This window comes from Alosa alosa, chromosome 10 (genome assembly GCF_017589495.1).
Source record: "Alosa alosa isolate M-15738 ecotype Scorff River chromosome 10, AALO_Geno_1.1, whole genome shotgun sequence".
Classification (NCBI taxonomy): domain Eukaryota; kingdom Metazoa; phylum Chordata; class Actinopteri; order Clupeiformes; family Clupeidae; genus Alosa; species Alosa alosa.
Genome location: NC_063198.1, coordinates 15,430,073 through 15,444,494, shown reverse-complemented (window position 1 = coordinate 15,444,494; position 14,422 = coordinate 15,430,073). Strand labels below are relative to the sequence as shown.

At 45.7% G+C, this 14,422-nt stretch overlaps 1 protein-coding gene across 18 annotated transcripts in view; it reads right to left on the bottom strand.

Annotated features, from left to right (window-relative positions):
* The window catches only part of nfasca (neurofascin homolog (chicken) a), an 84,472-nt gene that overhangs the window by 37,873 nt on the left and 32,177 nt on the right, over window positions 1–14,422 (bottom strand). For 16 of the 18 annotated variants that reach the window (XR_007194760.1, XM_048254103.1, XM_048254107.1 and 13 more), the window contains exons 2-3: window positions 8,237–8,296; window positions 623–794 (exon numbers count right to left, since the gene is read on the bottom strand). Coding sequence is in view for 17 of the 18 variants with exons in the window: in XM_048254103.1 (XP_048110060.1) it covers window positions 623–716 (94 nt within the window). In the remaining variant the exon portion in view is untranslated. Of the gene's footprint in view, window positions 1–622; window positions 795–4,658; window positions 4,806–8,189; window positions 8,297–14,422 lie in introns of those variants that run through there. The other 2 variants (XM_048254105.1, XM_048254106.1) reach the window with 2 other exon arrangements.

Sequence of the window (14,422 nt, the reverse complement as noted above, 5' to 3'; positions counted from 1 at the left end):
GAAAGAAAACAGAAAAAAAGAGACTATGGATATCCTTAATAGCATGTATGCCTACATATATTCAGGGTAAAGGCCATGTGTGTGTGTGTGTGTGTGTGTGTGTGTGTGTGTGTGTGTGTGTGTGTGTGTGTGTGTGTGTGTTTGTGTGCTTGTGTGTTTCTGTCTGTCACTAAAGAAAGAAAGAAAAAAACAAACGAGACAATGAGAGAGACTGTGGATGTGCTTATGAGCACGTGTGCCTATTAAAAATGGTATGCCGACCCCTCCTCCACTGGACTGCATATGTGGCGTTGTCAAACTCCTCATGTTGAGCTTCACGCACAAAGGAATTCAGCTCCATGATGTGACCATGTGGCCAGCCATGTGACAGACTAAACATCAACAGCATCACAAGAGAAATGCAATCCCAACAGATGCTGATAATTCCCCCTCTCTCTCTCTCTCTCTCTCTCTCTCTCTCTCTCTCTCTCTCTCTCTCTCTCTCTCTCTGCCATATGGAGGCCTCCCCTTCACTAATGGCGAGCTCTCATGTTTTCACTGTTCATACATAAAACATGTCTGCCTCCATAAATAGCATCCATGCCTATGGACCCACTTCGAAGTGTGTCAGTGGTGGACTTACGATCAAGCGGAACTTCGATGGATGATACGGTCCTCAGGAAGAGCAAGAAGAGTGGCCATGTTGCCAGACCCACCCCCTCGCCTTGCTTCAACATCGCTCTCTTCGGATTGGATCCCGCCAGTCTTGGCGTTGTCTCGGATTGGCTCAGCAGCAAACCTTTGGCCTCTCTGACCTATCAGAGGAGAGGAAAAAGAAGGACCAGACTGTTAGGATTAAAGTCCAGCAGGATGCCTTTGACAGAAAGGAACATTGAGGAAATACTGCTGATCTAATGTACAGTAACAACCAGGTGCAATGGAAAACTACATGTGCAGTTTCTAGTCGATGTGCTCCACAAAAGGACACAGTGTTTTTTAGTCATTGCACATGGGCTTTAGTCACAACGACAACCATGAACATGAGGTGGCTGTATGGCCAGGTATGTGTGTGTGTGGTATGTGTGTGTGTGTGTGTGTGTGTGTGTGTGTGTGTGTGTGTGTGTGTGTGTGTGTGTGTGTGTGTGTGTGTGTGTGTGTGTGTGTATGTTTGTCCATGTGCCTCTTTGCCCGTGTGTGTTTGTGTGTATCCATGTGTGTGTGACTGCATGTCATGTTGGTGAAAGGGTCTGGGCATGTGCGTATGTGGGTGAATTTGTAGCATGATTAAACATGCATGTGCCTGTGTGTGTACCATGGACTGTGTGTGTGTGTGTGTGTGTGTGTGTGTGTGTGTGTGTGTGTGTGTGTGTGTGCACACACGTACTGCATGTGTGCAAGAGTGTGTGTGCGTCTGTGTGAGTGTTTATGTGTGTGTTTGTGTGTGTGTGCGTCTGTGTGAGTGTTTATGTGTGTGTTTGTGTATGTATGTGTTTGTGTGTGTGTGTGTATGTGTGTGTGTGTGTGTATGTGTATGTGCATTAATGTGGAGGTTTCTAGATGACCTACATGTGCAGCTGACACTGGCGGTCCCCAGAGGCGGTGAGCTGTGGCCAGTGGGCTGCAGAGGTCCCCCCAGTAAAATGGCTGGTTGTGGGGAGAGAGGAGCAGGACAGTGGGCACCATGCAGTGAACCAGGGGAGAGGGCGAGGCTCTGACACCTGCACCTGCCCCCCTAAACCAGCAGCCGCTGCCCTGCACCACTCAGACCCTCACAGGACTCACAGCCTCTGAAGCAGTCAAGTGCTTCCTTTCCTCCCTCCCCCATTCCATTTCTCAGTGTTTATATGCCAATGCATGCACCCATGCAACACATACATGTGTGTGTGTGTGTGTGTGTGTGTGTGTGTGTGTGTGTGTGTGTGTGTGTGTGTGTGTGTGTGTGTGTGTGTGTGTGTTTGTGTGCTTGTGTGCTTGTGTGCAAGATAGCATCTGTATATTTGTGAGTGTGTGTGTGTGTGTGTGTGTGTGTGTGTGTGTGTGTGTGTGTGTGTGTGTGTGTGTGAGGGTAGGTATAACCTCCACAAATCCGCCTGTAACGTTACACTCTGAAGCACACCCGCTGTCTGCAGGAGTGTCATACGATTAGACGGGCCCATCCCCTGCACCAGCAACGCTGCCATCTTACTTCCAATCCGCATGTCAAGAAGAACTCACCCCGAACACCACGACCCCCTCCAGCCACCCACAGCTCTCTCTGCCATCACACACTGTCACACCAACCAGCCCATGGGACTAACCACAGTGGCCCCTAGCTTGGCTAATTAGCACCCATTACATCCACTGCAAATAACTGTTCTGCACTATTACCTTCTAGCTATTTTGTAGCTGTTTTAGGTTAGCATTCTGGCCTGGTGTGCGATGAGGGTAGGATGAGGCCTCTGTGTTGGAGATAACATGCTAATTAATCCAATTGAGGCGGAGTGCTTGGGAGGCTCTTGAAGGCCCTGACAAACTCCAGCTGGGCCTAACTGATGTGAGGGAGGATGTGCGGGGGCTCCATAATGAAGACCCTGTCCCAGGGCTCTTTAATCTACTACTGCTGCTCTGGGGGCAAGGGCTGCTGTTGGGAGGGGTGGGAGGAGAGGAGGGGAGAGGGGGGCGCAGTGGAAGGAGACCAGGGGGGAGCACTGATTTATGAGGGACCAACGGAGGCGCTAGGGCTCGCTAGTGTCCAGTGTCCAGGGAGATGGGTTGGATCAGGGTGGGGAAACACTGAAGCTTTTGTATGGGGTTGACTCGAGCCAGCTAGCCAGAAACTCCAAAAGGGATTCCTTTTATTTTAGGAATGCATTTACACACACAGGCACACACACACGTGCGCACGCACCCTGCACACAGCCACGCACACACACACACACAAACACACACACACACACATTCCACACACATACAACTTTTCATTTCTCCCACTGACACAAGTATACACATACATACTGTACAAGCATACACACACTTACATGCAATCCAACACCATCTTACAAAGAAGCTAATCTGCCCCAGGGGGAAGTGGAACATGCCTCTTCCTGGCTCTGCCTCCTCCACAGGGACAGAGGGCCAGGGCCATAAAACTAGCCACACACTCCACACACACTCCTCACACACACACACCTCACACACTCCACACACACACCCCCTCACACACACTCCACACACACACTCCACACACACACACACTCCACACACACTCCTGACAGGTGTACACCACAAACACTGACAAAGGGATCCAAGGCTGACGAGGCTGCGTGCACATGAGGCTATTGGGTGTGGAACAAAGCCAGACTCGTCCACCCGAGCGGGCGACCACGTTTATATCTGTCCATTCATTCATATATTCCCAGTGGGCAGGCGGAACTGGAGTAAACTCGGGAGATTGAGGTCACTGTGACTTCTAGGAGCCTTTGATGAACGAGCCTGGCGCAGAGCTCACCAGCACAGCCTCGCCCCGAGCACGCAGAGCAAGCCACCGTGAGTAACACGGGAGAGTAAAATACACACACACATGCACAAACACACACACACACACACACACACACACACACACACACACACACACACACACATTCATACACACACACATTCATTCACACAAACATACACGCACACACACACACACACACACACACACACACACACACACACACACACACACACACACACACACAAACAAACAAACATGAACAAACACATAGATTGTGCATACAGACACGCATGCACTAAAAACCTTAACATAGATTTTTTCCTTGACGTTGTTATTGTGCTCACTCTAAGGCAGGGGTAGGCAAGTAACTTTGGGCGCGGGCCAGTTTTTTTCTTAGCCAATAGATGGTGGGCCAGAGGAAATATAAGTATAAGTATAAGTATATATACTCTTTTGATCCCGTGAGAGAAATTTGGTCTCTGCATTTATCCCAATCCGGGAATTAGTGAAACACACTCAGCACACAGTGAGGTGAAGCACACACTTATCCCGACCCAGTGAGCTGCCTGCTACAGTGGCGTTCAGGGAGCAGTGACGGGTTAGGTGCCTTGCTCAAGGGCACTTCAGCTGTGGATGTGGGCATGGGAGAGCAGTGCTCAACCACTTCCCCTGTCCACATATTTCCTACTGGGTCGGGGATCAAACCGGCAACCCTTCGGTTACAAGCCCGAAGCCCTAACCAGTAGGTCACGGCTGCCCCAAATAGTATCGGACGATAGGCTAATATTTAAACCCCGCTCCGGATTACCTGTCAGTCAACATGCATCTGAATGGATAAAAAATAACTGATGAAAAAAAAACCTTATTAACCATGGATATCTCCCCTTTAAATATTGTGAATAGTAAATGTGTAGCCTAGGCTACAGTACTTTTGGCAATGATAGACCTTTTAACACGGGGCCTGTCTTATTTAAATTAGGCTACTACTTTGGATAGTCTATGTTACCCACCCACCTCCTGACATGACAATGTTACAATGTTTATTGTTTGCCTACAATAAATATTAGTGTGCAAGTGTATAAGTACAGGTATAAGATAGCTGGGAGAAAATGTCTTGGTCAAAAAGTCTAAAGAAGGAAGTTTTACCGTGAAAATAGAGCCTATAAAAAGGAATGGAAAGACAAGTTTGCATTCATCTTACCCGGTTTCACAGATGCAAAGCCTGTGTGTCTGATCTGCAATGATGCTGTCACTGTTTGAGAGGAACGCCACTACAAGATGAAGTGGCACCTTCAAGGTAGCCTATCTGCTCCAGACAGAAGCACGCCGGCAGAGAACTAGGGATCAAAGGACCGGATCATAGTGCGTTCTGTTGTTCCTTCTCGTATTTGTTTAAGCACTCGTGGTCTGAGTGGAACAGTATATACGCTATTTGTAAATTATTGACAAAAATCGGACTACAAGAATAATCTGGCGGGCCAAATAATATTGCTGGCGGGCCATCTTTGGCCTGCGGGCTGCCTTTTGCCGAGCCATGCTCTAAGGGGTTAAAGTTTCACACTCTGTAAAGCACCTTGAAACAATGTCAATTGCTATACAAATGAATTACACTGAATTAAACTGAACTAAAAACAAATCACACTCTTTACTGCGCACTCAGATATACACACACACACACGCACACACAAACACACACACACACATGTCCTCAAACCCATTCATGCACACACACATGCACTGCAAGCTGGCCACGGGCAGTGTTAGCCTAAGCGCTACTGACAGAGGTGCATTGCATGACCCCCCCCACCCAGTCACCGGACCAGTCACCCCACCTCAGGGAGGCCGCCTTGAGGGAGCTGGAGAGCAGCAGACACCCAGCCACACGCAGGCCCAGGCTCAAACAGGGGGCCAGCCGAGGACGCTGTGCCGCATGCAGCTGTCACACAGACACACTCTCCACCAGCTGCAGCAGGTCATCAGACTCCAGCTCCAGCACTACAGACGGGCAACTATGCACCCATTTATTACGGCACAATTGTGAATGAATAATTATGATTATTATAGGGACGTTAATCTCCAGCCGTGACCTGAAATATTAGCATGAAAGAGGCCATAATGCATTATGACAAATTACCTACGACTTTTCAAGTGTGCATATGCTGAATTGGTTTCATTCTGAAAAGGCTTGGGTCTCATTTAGGCTTGTCCATGATACCTCAGGATCCAGCATATGGACCACCATTTGAGTTCTGAGTTCCTTGAGGACTACAGTCATTTCCTGTGCATTAGCCATATTGTGTATACGCTGCATGACAGTGTTTTATGGAGAGTAGAAACTTAATAAATTATATTAATTTTTGATTTTGGTATTGACCACCTTTGTGTATTAACCGCAGTGCCCAATGAATCAGAGAGAACAATGAAGAAAATAAATGCATTCCCATGTATGGCACACCCCTAATTAACCTCATAACTGAAGAACCTTTGGAAATGTAATGTATAACCTTGGTTGATAAGCAGGATATTACGGTATATTTCAGTCATCTTTCTGTTTTAGAATAAAGCACTCTTGCTACTGTATTTTGACACGGTTTCAGTTCTTTCACTCTAATACACTTAGCCTTGTTGACACCAGACCCTTCTCAGTTGAGAGTTGGTCTGGAAAAGGTTCATTGATTTATAACTTCCAGCAGGGGCGTAACTAGCAATGAAATTAAACTTAAATTCGTATATTAAACTCTTACCAAATTGTTCCAGTGTAGCAATCTCGTAAACAAAGGTTTTAAATGCAGTTGTTTTACACAGTTTTAAAAAAATACACGTCCATGCCGGATCAGCAATTGTATTTGTGTGCCCATGTTTTAGGGACATTAGAAATGGGTTTCAATAGCCTCTTGGCCAGACGGACCTGCAGGGCAAATTCCAAATTTGCCAAAAGTTTGTTTGGGTATGTCCAGGCTATAATACACTGGATGTTAGTTCAATCCTCTATTATCTAACATACTGTATCTAGTCTCTCCCATTTCATTGGAGACTGCATGTCAAACATAAAGGAGTCTCAGATACAGCATGTTTAGGATCATTGTTACACAACAATGACAATAATTCCATCTTATTGTACAAAGCTCCCCGTCATTTGCGTTCAAACAGAAGAGGCAAAGTGTGATAATAAGGCAAAAAATGAGAGAGTGAAAAAAAGAAGGAGGAGGAGTAAGAAGTGGACTAAGACTAGGGGATTTGGGGGCATGTGTCCCCAGAGGTGTTCCGGCAGGGGGTGAGGAAGGGCTGCGTGCTAAAAGGGGTTAATGATGCACACAGACGACACAGGCAAACAAGACTGGCACGGTGGAAACGCCTAGATGCCCCGGGTGATGACAACATGGAGGGGTGGGAGATGCCAGCGGGGGCACTGTGCCCTCGAGCAGGGCTGAGTTTCTCCTCTTCTCCTTTCCTTCTTCCCTTCCTCCATCTTGTTCTCTCTTGCTCTCCTTCCCTATCTCTCTATTCAGCTGACACTGGCATCGCCTCAGGCAATGACAAGCTCCCCCTCAGTACAACCCCCTCCCTCACACACACACATACACACACACACACACACACACACACAGCCCTCTGCCACATCCCGCACCCATAGCTCCCGATCTATAAATACCCCTCACGCCCATCACAGTCAATTACCCTCTGCAGTGCCAGGCCTTAGAGCTCAGAGCCCCAGACACACACCGCTATATGCCCTCCCCCCTCCCCTCCAGTGTTCACTAGTGTTCACAGGCCATCAATGCCCCCTCACCACCGCCACCCTCTATACTGAGCTGGAGGGAGGGGCCGCGAGGGGAGTGGGCTTAATTCGCACACTCATACATCATACACGCACACACACACACACACACACACACACACACACACACACACACACACACACACACACGCACGCACACGCACACACACGCACACACACACACACACGCGCACATGCACACACACACTCACACACACGCACGCGCGTATGCACATACATTCCCATATGCAGATAAATACAAATGTATGCACAGACACACCCAGGACTACATATGGGATGATCCATGCGTATCCATGCCCATCCACACACACATGCCAAGGCATGCAGACACACATGCATATCTCTGGGTGCACTTCACATGGAAAAATGCACACGCATATGCCAGCATAAGCAGAATGTATAGGAGCGTAGCCTACATAATTCATGCGAAATACAAGAACATTACCTGAACGTTCAAATGCTCTGTGAATCGCAATAACATCTTGTGGGATGCTCCGGTGCTATAGCTCTACTCTTATGCAAAGGCCTAGTTTACACACACACACACACACACACACACACACACACACACACACACACACACACACACACACACACACACACACAACACACACACACACACACACACACACACACACACACATATACACACACACACATAACCACACACACACACACACACACACACACACACACACCAAATCTGGTAGTAGGGAGCTAATGTATCGCCCCAAATCAGGCATCAGCCCAGGGGAGGATGTCAGAGCTTGAGTTATGTAATAATGGCCTGAAATGGAAATAAATAATCTGCTTGCTCTCGAGACTGTGGATCTGAAGTGTGGCGACATAAAAAGCCTGTAAATGTGGGTCACACAAGCCAGGGCCATGAACTCACGCCAACAAGCACTGGGGTGTCTGAGGCTATGGGCTTACTGTATGTGCCAACCGCTGGGGTGTTCAGGATCAGTGGACTCACTCACCGCTGTGTCTGGGAGCTCTTGGGCAGTCTTAGTGGTGGAGCGGACAATCACCTCAGAGGCCTGTGGGGAGAGGACAGAGCCAGGGTCAATAGGCTGCACAATGCTGGAGGCTTTGAGCACAATGGATGTCAACACACAAATGGTGGTTAAAGCTAATAAGAAGACTTTAATTTACAACATTGTGAGAATGAAAATATATAACAACATTGATGGCTGAAAAAAACAAGATGGGAGTTGATTTTATCTTTTAGGTCTGCAGTGATGTTTGTAGAGTTTCTTTTAGGCACATCTGGCCTGTTAACATCGGCCCAAGGACAATAGATGCAAAATAGCCATTTTGGATAATTCTGGCGCATTTACATTTTTATGTTCATTAATGTGCACGGTCCATGTCTAAATAAACCTTAAATAAAAATAAAATAAATAGCCAAAGCAAACAACTTCCCTATATCAGTGTCTGGTTCATAAAAATGAGTGCATTCTGACTTTGTGGTTACAGCAACAGGCAGAGCAAACATTAGCGATTTGCAAATGCAAATCAGGAATATTCTTTCTGTCTACAACAATGGTGCCATTCATTGAAATGAATTCAAATCAGTGGTTAGCATTCAGGCAGTTCAAATGCAAGCGTACATAGCCATGTTGATATCTGTGAACAGCCTCATATTACTAGACACTCTAGCAGTGTGCACACCGTAGCACACAGATCTGAAGCAGCCATGGCATATGAGACCCCACCAGCGTGGCTTCTGTTGGCAGACATCTTAACCCAGATGGGACCTCAGCCACGCGGCCTGCCAAGGCCACATTTGTTTGCTTGATGCCATGTTTAAAAAGCTGGAAAACCACCCACACAATGGCTGTACAACAGAACGCGAGTGAATAATATCAGTGTCGTTATCATGGCCTTAATGTCTTGTCCTTTGTTCTGCAGTTAGCTAGCATCTATAGCTGAGTTTCTCACTACATGGGAATGATCTAGTTAATGCAAATGGACTCGTGCTGCATGGGTGATGCAAATCAAACATCTGTGTGTCTCAGGGCCAGCTTGTTGGCTTGCTGTATCATAGCCAGCGGTCAAGGACAGACAGATAAAAAAAAAAAGCCAAGCTGGTCAGATTGCAGTGCCCAATAATGATTCACCTTCTCCTTCTCCCTGAACATGTACCCATTCCAGTACGTTTCTAGTTCATTTCCTGTGTCCTAGTATACATCAGATGTTCTAATATGTTTTGATTACATAGGTGCAGATGGTCAGATTTATTAGCGAGGATGCAGATGTGTACACAGGCCAGTGTGTTTTTAGGTGAAGTGCACAAGTGCCTTGGGTCACAGCAGCCCTACTTGCTGAAGTGTGAGTCAACCCCCTCACACACACACACACACTGAGGCAGCAGTGAGGGGTTGCCACCCCTAACCCAACAATCTTCAATCTCACAGTTAAATCACACTCTCTGTCTTTATCTATCACATAGTACTCAGATGATGCACACATACCATGCAATGCAAAAACAATATTTAAAATGGGGGCTGGTAGCGAGTGGCTAAGGAGATGGGACAAATATAAATTAAATATATATATATTTATTTATATATATTATATTAGATATTATATTATTATATATATATATATATATATATATATATATATATATATATATATATATATATATATATATATATATATATATATATATATATATATATGTATTATATTAGATAAGGTCCATACTGATTCTTCTATCAGTTGTTGCCCTCCTATAAATTCACCAAAGATCAAATCTCACATCTAATCCCCCTAAAACACATGTGCACACATACACATACACATACAGACACGCACAGACACACACACACACACACACACACACAGACACACACACACACACACACACACACACACACACACACACACACACATACAAGCACACACACACACGCACACACACACAAACATTATAAGGATATTAAAGGAATAGTTAGCCCATATCAATGAACCCAAGACCATCAATGAGCATTAAATAAAACAGTTCAATGACTTTATGTGAGGCAAAGAAACTGTCCAAGGTCCTGAACTGCATAGGGATTTGTCCTGCAATTCCTGCAAACACAAACCTCTCATAGCAGTGATACCAGTATGGTAACGGATAATGTGAAGGAGAGATGGGGAGAGTACAGGATACCATAGGGTGTAGGATGATTGACATAAGATGAACAGATAGGATAGCTGTACTGCACATTGAAATGATGACCATAGGATAAGCAATATCTTTTGTTTCAATGTGACTACCCTGGTCAAACAAAGGATAAATAAATACATTTTAAAAATAATTGATCATTCAAGGCTTCTGATCTGATCCTGAGCAGCATTCAAATGCCAAAAGGAGTCACTAGGTTCACCTCAGAAAAAGCAAACAGCTGTGGACAGCACTGACAACAGAGTGTCCTGAAAGGAGAAACAAGAGAAACACAGTGGATACGATCTGGCAGACATTGTGTTCTTGTGTGAGAACACACACACACACACACACACACACACACACACACACACACACTGTGTGCCTACAACCCTTATATGTAATCTGAATGTTCCCGAAAGCCACACTGTAAAGTAATCCAAGAGATGACCTTTTAGAACGCCATGTCACAAAACCCTTATCTTCATTCAAATAATTTCACTAATGAATCCCCCAAATAAACACAAGATTAAGGGCATCATTAAAGCTTTCATTGAAATGACTCATATCCCTAGATAATGACAAGAGGCTTCAAGAAACAAAGCTTTACTCATGTGTTAAGTGTTAACAGTTGGGGATTTAGGCATGGCAAGCAGATTATATGGGCTATGAAATGTCGGAGAAGCCTCTGGAGTTTTAAGTATATTTTGTCAAAAATTGTTATATAACCCTCATAAACAATGACTCATATGTGTCTCTCATGTCCAAGTTAATCATCTGTGAGCAGGTATATCTAAAGCCCATCATCAAATTTGTGTCGATCTGTAATCTAATTCACTCCTCTTAGGACCTGCCTCGGGTTAGCGAGGGTCCTCTAAGTCAGCCACATACAACAGTGTGAGTCCAACCCATTTCCCCAGTAATAAGTTGTATATTTATTTTGTGTTTTATTCAAACATGTATCTAACTTGAGTGGAATGGAACAGTAAGTAGCACACAGTAAGTGACAGAAGATTGGTAATTCAGCTTCCATTTCCATCTTAACGCTGCTTGCAGTGTTATAAGTAGCATCATAAACAGCATTCTAGAATTACACTGATAGGACCCAACATGCTGTGACACTGGCCTGGTTTCCTGTTGGCTCTAGAGCCGGCTGAGAGAGAACTGAGTCTGGACCAGCTGAGCCCTGGCCATCAGCTGAGGAGGGGGACTCGGTCAGAAGGACGGTCTCTCCTTACCCACGGTCCCTCATCTGTTTCAGTATGCATCACGCCACCGAGACGCCAGACCCCTCGGCTAGCAGTTCTAACCACACACACACACGAGCGAAGAGACGCAAGGAAGTCAACGCTTAGATATCAATGTGATGCTTAAGACACATATTAATGTAAGTAATCTTTGGAATAGAGAGTAGCTGTAGTTGGCTGGTGGTGTTAAGTTACACTTCAACTGTATTAATATACAATGTAATTATGACAAGGAAACGGAGTTGTCGGTGAGGGGTCTGCACACTTCCCAAAAACATTGCCTGGCTTCCCAGAAAATTGGTCTCCCTGACATGACCTTTCAACTCTGTCCATTAGAGGGACAACACGAGGTGAGTAAATACGTCCACCAGCACTAGAGTGTAGGGGTCAGGGAGCACTGGACGGGGCTAAGTGGCCGCCTCTCCGGCGAATGTTGTTTTGCCAACGCGCTGCTGTCACCATGGGAACAGCTGGTGAGTGAGTGGATTAGCCGTTTATGAGTTTATGAGTTCAGTGTCAAAAAACGATTTTTGTTTCTGTTAGGAGGAGGAAAGAAACAAGAAAGAAACAAACAGACTGGCGATTAGATGGTGGATCCATGTGGATGGCCAGAGGAAAGGAAAGATGGGGGGCAGGCAGGAGAGAAAAGGAACAGTGGTGCGTCGCTCATGCTTGGCAGGAGCAATAGCTCAATGTTGCAGCATGACCTACTTTTAATCAGAGAGAAAACGAGATAGAGAGAAAGAGAGAGAGAGAGAGAAATGTGGGGACACAAGAAGAAGAAGGGGGTGAATCAGGAGAGAAAAGATAGAGTGGGGGGAGAAGAAAGAGAGGAGAGGAAGAGGGCAGCACGATGAAAGTGTGTATGTGTGTGTGTGTGTGTGTGTGTGTAGAAACAACTCCCATTCAGGCCCAAGGGCATGTGTATGTGCGTACATGTGTCTGTGTGTGTGTGTTTGGATGTGTGGTAGGGGGGGTTGTATGCGCATGTGCATGTGTGTGTGTGGTGGGGCTGGCTGGGGGTTACAGGAAGTGCCTGGCTCCACAACGAATAAATCAATGGCTGCTTGTCCCAGAGCGCACCACACTTCCTCTCTTCTTCCTCCAGTGCGTCTGCCATCGTGGCTTTCCCCCCCATCAGCATACATAAATTAACTGTCCAACTGCTGGATACCTGGAGCTATCCACACACACACCCACACACACATATCCCGCACATACAGACTACACACACATACACACACAGCAGTGCAGAAATAGAACAAAAAACCCTGGAAAGCAGTGGAGACGGGATTTCTAGACACCCAGACTCACACGCTGTCTGAGCACGTCTGGGCAGATTGAGGAGTTCTGCTTCGGATCGCGTCTCTCTGCCCAGTCCTCACATGTCACCGGCTAAAGGAGAACGGCGTGGGCTCACTGATCCGAGATCAGCCGACCTGCGCTACACGAGCAGGATTCCTGTGGAAGGGGGCGGTGAGGAACAGATCTGGGTCGCCCACGGTGCAGCTACAACATCATGCATAATCCACCAAAAGCCTGAGCTGCGTGCCATACCGTGCCACTGAACAATAAAGACGTGCACCACTTGAAAAATGAACTGAGGGAAGACATTTCTTTTTAATCACGACTCTTAATAGGCTTTTTGCACCAACAGATGAGAAGTCAGATGCTTCCCTGCTGAACTGGTGCGTGAGCTTGAAGAGGGGCTGACAGTGTGTGTGTGTGTGTGTGTGGGTGATTAGAGTCTTTTAGTCTCTTCACACAACAAGGAGCCGTGCACCTCATTGGTTCCTTGTCTCTGTGGAGACAGGGGCGAAACCTCTGGCACCTTTTCAAAGGGGTTTGCTCTTCAGCCCTCTGCTGCAGGTCAAACCCAAACACCCTGGCCTTCCCCTGAAATATTAAACAGCTCCATCCCAAACACTACCCTTCTCTCTCTGACCTTCAAAACATGTGCTTCTTTTTGCATCTGAGCCCAATTACGAGCCCAATATTAGGTAGATAACCACACGTCACATGTCAATGGGACTAAAATTGGAGGGGGGGGGGGGGGTTGAGGCTGGGAGTTGCCAGTCAGATTAGCGGAATATTAAATGCCGCAAGTCACATGTTATTTGACAAAAGATCTCCTACGTAACGTTTTTATTGAATTTCTCCCCTAATTTCCATTACCACTGAAAATTTGTCTTGGCATGCCTTGCACATGTAGGAACTCATGTAATATGTATCATCAGGAGGACATCCTTTTATTAAAACCTATCTTCTATAATTCAGTTAGTGTGTGTGTGTGTGTGTGTGTGTGTGTGTGTGTGTGTGTGTGCTAGAGGAACAAGCACAGACCAAATGTTTAAACTGGTAATTACACTACAGCTAGGCAGTGATTTCCCTAAGACTGCTGATAATAATAATTCATGTAATTAAACTATGCTTATCTAGTGATCAAACACGATTACAGGAAATTAGAAGAATTTTCAATTTGATGACATTCAAATGAGATCCAAAAATGTCAGTCATAAAAAAGCATAATCATATTGCTACTTTTTTTCTTCTACATGTGATTGCAAATATACTGTATGACATAACAACTATATGATATGTAGAAGATCAAATATGGTCAACTTACTCCATGTACAGTGCTATTTTATGATAGAGTATGATATAACAGAGTTGTATTATTAACAATGATTTAGGGTATAGCTATTTTGTTTGTACATGATTAATAAAGGTATATGGCTGATTCAATGATTTATCCATTAGTG